This window comes from Cupressus sempervirens, chromosome 1, assembly GCF_028749045.1.
Source record: "Cupressus sempervirens isolate cs-2001-9-10 chromosome 1, ASM2874904v1, whole genome shotgun sequence".
NCBI classification, from domain to species: Eukaryota; Viridiplantae; Streptophyta; class Pinopsida; order Cupressales; family Cupressaceae; genus Cupressus; species Cupressus sempervirens.
This window is the reverse complement of record NC_143118.1, coordinates 86,444,123-86,450,122: the sequence shown is the minus strand read 5'-3', so window position 1 is coordinate 86,450,122 and position 6,000 is coordinate 86,444,123. Positions and strand designations below refer to the sequence as shown.

Below are 6,000 nucleotides of genomic sequence, written 5' to 3'. Positions count from 1 at the left end.
AACTTAACTAAACATTAATTTGAGAACATAACCAAACAATAATATTAAAGAAGCAACTTGACAACACAAAAACTTCTAGGACTAGGGTTGACTTCACAAATATGATTGAAAAGTTTTAACACAAAAAGATTAAATGGATTAAAAAAATCATATAATATTGTGCTTATGCTCTTTCGCACAATAATGTGTTGCATATTTATAAAACTGGTATATTATTTCCTATATTATAGAAGGAATAACCACTCTTCTAAATATTTAAGTTGTTAAAACAACTCAAAATACGAAGACAACCACCAATCAATAATTATTTTGCTAACAAGTTAATAACTACAAAAATGATGTAATATTTGCAATAAATTCAACATTCAAAGTGCTCGTAAATACAATAATAACTAAAGAAATGCTACAAATACATAAGCAAAAATAATGTCTTGCCTTGAAACCCTCAAGAGAACCAAGTTTTTAATTCATGGATCTTGCTAGTTTAGCTAGCATTTCTAGACTTTTTAGTACATAATCACATGTACAAGAAAGAAGAACACTAGCACATAAATGGGGAAAAAAATGAAGAAAGAAGACTTGGAGGTATAAGAGGTACTCCTTGAATTTAAGAACAAAAACCATTTTGATTTTCTTCAAGTATAAGAAGAGAAAAGTCTTGATGCTTTAAGTCGAAGAGCATCTACTCTAAACTACATCTTATATGCAATAAAGGTCAACGTCATACCAATCAAGTCATGCTCTTGTCCCATAAAAGTGAAAAAGAAACAAATTAATTTAGTTATGTATTTGAGTCAAGTTCTAAAGAAAACAATTTAAGAAGCAACACAAAAGAAAAATTGCAAGAAAGACCACAACAATTTTGACCTTTGATAGGTAGGAGATATTTTCCATAGCAAGTCAAATTCTAATATTGCTATCAAGATTCAAAAGTTTAACATTTTTTAGTCAAACTCATTGGCACATTTTTCATGAGTAGTAGTTCACGTGAACCCATCTCTCATGAAAATGAATGGAACATTTAGCAGTCATTACATCTAGATGATGCTCACAAAGATGAAGCATTAGGACAACTTGAAGCATTACCCATCTAAGTCCTACTCAACTAAGTCATGCTCTCGTCCCATAAAAGTGAAAAGGCAATAAATTAATTTAGATATGTATTTGAATCAAGTTTTGAAGAAAACAATTTAAGAATTAACAAAAAAGAAAAATTGCAAGACTACAACAATTTTGACCTTTGATAGGTAGGAGATATTTTCCATAGCAAGTCAAATTTTGATATTGCTATTAGGATTCAACAGTTTAACATTTTAGAGTCAAACTCATTGGCACATGTTTCATGAGTAGTAGTTCATGTGAATCCATCTCTCGTGAAAATGAATGGAACTCTTTGCAATCGTTGCATCTAGATGATGCTCACAAAGATGAAGCATTAGAACAACTTGAAGCGTTACCCATCTGAGTCCTAAACTACAGAGTTCCCTCCATGGTTAAACACTCTTTGCAAGCCCATTTGTGAAACCTTCAACGAGCGTCAATGAGTAAATAATTGTCTTCAAAAAAACTACAAAATTGAATCCTAAAAGCAATATCACAATTTAACTTGTGAAAAATAGTCTACTTATTAATTGATGAGCATAAGAGACTTTCTCATGAATGGTTCATAAGGCGCAATACTTGTTGAAGATTTTGTATTTGGGGTTGCAAGCCAAGTGGATTTACTTATGGGTTTGATTGTGTATGTTTATTCTTTTTTTTTACCTTTCTTTCAAAATTAAGAGTGGGTTTAACCATGGAATAAACTTTTTAGTTAAATGTGCTTGTGTCAGAAGAGTAGTGGATTGGGTAACCTCCCACAATGTCTCGGTGCTTCACCTCTATGAGCATCACCAAGATGCAATGAGTATAAAGTGTTCCATTTGTTCTCATTAGAAATGAATTCATGTGAACCACTAGTCATGAAAAATGGGTCAACAAATTTGACTCAAAAAAAAAAAACTTGAATCCTACTAGCAATATCACAATCTTGACAACCTTCAAATTTAAAAAGTAATAATCCATGAGACAAACTCAAACCCTCCTAAAAGTTTAGTTGTTAGGGTAAAGTGTTGATCTATCAAACTATTGGACAACAATCTACTATGAGCTACACTCACAAAACGCCATAAGTTGCACCATAACCATTTCTATGGGCATGATTTCCAAGATCCATTTCTCCCAAGCTTGTAAGCACCTTAGCATATTTTACTTCAAAATACCCATAAGCAAGTTTTTTTTCTCTTTGTTTGTAATCAAGAGGAATTCCACTCCATCAAAATCACCATCACTAGCTACATGATGGAAGTTCATACCAAGATTTATACCTACACTCTTCTTATTCAACAAGCTCCAAATTGTCATCTTCCATAATATCGAGATATAGAAGCTAATCACATTCATTCTTCTTTACACTAATGATACCATCTAGTACTGCAATAATTGGGTACTTAAAAAGCTCTTGGAGGCAGTTTACTTACACTTTCTTATTACTGAATACAGTGACTCCGAAACCATTCAGAGATCTACTTGTTAACTCCACACTTGATATAAGGAATATCTACATTCCAAGAAATTCCATTTTGTATTTTAGACCTCCAAACGCTCTACAAAAAAATAATATACCAAACACCATGGCAATTAGTTTAAACATAGCCATTGCACTTGTCATCTAAATCTTATTTTCTACTATAGTAAATTTTCCAAGTGGCGTATATTTACAACACATGCACTTGTGAAGTATATTTATTATGTAATGTTACTTCACAATACCCTTGTTTGGACTTCAACAAAGGTAAAGACTTGGCCATATTTTTTGAAAATAATAATAAACAACATTATCAAAACCCTTTACTGCGAATTTCATCCCAAAAAACCACATTTTCAAGCGTAAAACCAATTTTAACATTCTATGAGAAAACATGAAAATGATCAAAGAGAATTCACTTCCTTAAATAGAGATTGGAGTATAAATTAATATAACTAAAAATAAATGTTGACACTATTACAAAAGTAAGCCTTGTCAACTAATAATCATTTAGTATAATTCTAATAATCACAAAATAAAACAAATACAACAAATATTAAATATCTCATTCGCTCCTGATTTCAGTTTACAATACATGACCTTTTAAATCATTTATTCATAAATTAATTTGACCAACAGCTGCAAGGCACACTTATCAGCATATGGGGGCTTTCACTAATGACCATTATTGGCCATTAATAACGGTGAAAATTGCATAACAGTACCCTTGTGTTTCAGCCCCACTTTGAGTGTTGTTCACCGTTGTTGTTTATGGTCAGGCCAGGGCGGCAGTCATTTTCAGGGTCATTGGCCCTACGGGCAGCTCATCTCGAATGAAGAGGGATTCATAACCCTTTATAGCGCCCTGGGCATTTCTGTCTTCATTCGATGGTGTTACCTTGCCCATAAGCCCAGAGGCACCAATAACATAAGGTACATCATCATATGATTGGTATAGCCGCAGTCTTCAACGATTATTAATTGAAACAGGGCGGTGAAGGCCCACGGCTTGTCCCGGGCACGGAGAGGAGGCCGAGGGGCAGTTTTTCATAGACCAATAATTAGTCTACAAATGGAATATTCCTGCACAAAATCAGCTCATAATATTCCAAAAACCATTCGCTTCTCATTGATCCCCAGATTTGCACTTTTTATCCCTAGATCTACTTTTCATCACCCTATCAGATTTAGAAGTGTATATCTTTCAATTGTAAGCCAAATTAGTGCATGCTTATGTTGAGTTGTGTTGTTCATTGTTGTATTTAAGGGCATTCTCATTTATTTCAATTCACGTGGTACATCATCCAGGATACCCAAGGGCATTTGTCATAGAGTACATCTGGCATACAATATTTTGGGAAATAAAAAGAATCTAGCAGCATGTACATCAGAGCACATCATCCTACAACCATTGCATGCTTGCCTGCAGCCCTCGACCATTACACACAAGGGTGTAGACCAGGGCTGCTATAGGTCTATCAGAGAACTTTGACCCTCACAACCTGGCCAACTCTCCAGTGGTGACTGTAAACACTGGCTGTCTTTACACTCAGATAGCAGACATGAAAGGCAAGGTAACTTCTAAAGCCCACATTATGAATATATCAGTTTCATAAATTTCAGATCAACTATGCATGTCAGACCCTTTCTACACTTGTGGAGATCAATTTCAAAGACACGGATCTGAACAAGAGCAACAGACGGTCAATTTCCAGAATCTGGGATCTCCATCTGAGACCGCCCTTAAATTTCAGCACCCTGGAGAATCAACTTCTGACATCTAATAGCGTATCTTCTCAAGTTATCACGTTGATCTATTTCAATTCCACATTTTATTTAGCATTTACTTCAGCTATCAATCCCAACTCATTACACTAATACAGAAGCATTTATCATTGTCAATTAATTACTGATCCTAGGCTAATTGATGTAGAGAGGGCGAGAGAGATCTACTTTCTTGACAAAGGTAAGACACCAGATACCATGCCAGCAGATTTTGTTCTCCTAGTATGCAAATTACACCTTCCCTTATAATCCAGTATCTATTTATTTCATTCACATCGAAATGACAGAAGTACACAAATTATAACGCAGTGCATTGACATAAACAAAAAGGGAAGTTTCTTGACTAAATCGGATTCCTCATATTCAGATGAACTATAACAAGAAAAACTGGGAAAAATGACATTAAACATCTCTGAAACTCATGATTTCTGTGTACAATGCATGACATTTTAAATTATTCTATCATACATTAGTTTGACCAAGAGCAGCCATATATTCGTCTCATGATATGTGGCTTTGCAGCTGACCATTAATAGCATCTAATAAAACTTTAATACCTGGTTTTACTGGTGAGCTCACAACACAAAAAATTTAAAAACCGTTTAAAAAGCAGTCCTTTAGGCGCGTAAATTCCATATATATGACCGTGGGTCCATATAAAAAACTGAAACAAGTTACTCATCAAAAGAGCAGTACCATGAACGGATACCACTTTTCTCCGCGTAAAGTACCTCCTCACTGGAGCCACCTGCTTTTCAAGCTGGACAAGCAGCATGTAAAGAGTATTATCAAGAGGGTAAAACACTTTCTTCCTATCTGGCTATCTCCTTACTGGAGCCACGCCTGCTCTTCCCGCTGGAGGAGCTGCACGCCCTGTGGCCTGAGCCTACAAGACAAGCGAGTAAATGATTTTAGAAGTTTAATATGTCCACCATAGCCATATACACCTTAGCTTTCTTCAATTATCCATCCTTCTATCACACATTCCAAAGTGAAAAGATAATATTTATGTTTGGAATCACTAACCCTAGCTCGCATTGCCACTGCCCGTCCCCGTCCAACACCAAGTGATGATCCTCTTCCCTGGAATTTCAAAAATAATGTTACTACAAAACATAAACGGTAAGTGACACCTCCAGAAATATTGAAGCCAACTAAGCAGATTAAATCCCATCAAGAAAAGTACTTAGGGGCACTTTTAAGTGTATGCATACCCTTCAGCATCACAGACTTCCTAAACTACATAATGTGATTTCCAAAAAACATTCTTAAACCATCTTAGCATGACCAAACTTATTAATAGCACACTGGCGTTCATGATAGAAAAGCCATACCTTAATCCTTGCATCAAGACGCTTGAACATAGGAGCATTCCTGAGCATATCAGGGATAACCATAAACCTGAGAGAACACAATGTGGAATCGAGGTCTTATTCAGACAAAGTATAAAGGATCTACATCATAAGCAGAGTCTCCTTTTAAATACAATGATATAAATCTACCCAAAACATGAAGAAACTGCCATAACTAAAGGTAAAAGTCGGCACAGATCCACAATCAACGATTACCTGACTCTACTGCCACGAATGAATACATGCTCCAGTTGTGATACTTTACCATCCTGTAAGTACATAAAATACATTAACACC

The 6,000-nt window shown here is 35.2% G+C and overlaps 1 protein-coding gene across 1 annotated transcript in view; it reads right to left on the bottom strand.

Annotated features, from left to right (window-relative positions):
* Window positions 1-4,726: 4,726 nt before the first annotated feature.
* The window catches only part of LOC149576357 (small nuclear ribonucleoprotein SmD3b-like), a 47,313-nt gene continuing 46,039 nt past the window's right edge, over window positions 4,727-6,000 (bottom strand). Inside the window, exons 2-5 of the mRNA XM_089816989.1 lie at window positions 5,920-5,972; window positions 5,686-5,752; window positions 5,378-5,434; window positions 4,727-5,237 (exon numbers count right to left, since the gene is read on the bottom strand). Coding sequence (XP_089673115.1) covers window positions 5,172-5,237; window positions 5,378-5,434; window positions 5,686-5,752; window positions 5,920-5,972 — 243 coding nt within the window. The 3' untranslated portion in view covers window positions 4,727-5,171. The remainder of the gene's footprint in view (window positions 5,238-5,377; window positions 5,435-5,685; window positions 5,753-5,919; window positions 5,973-6,000) is intronic.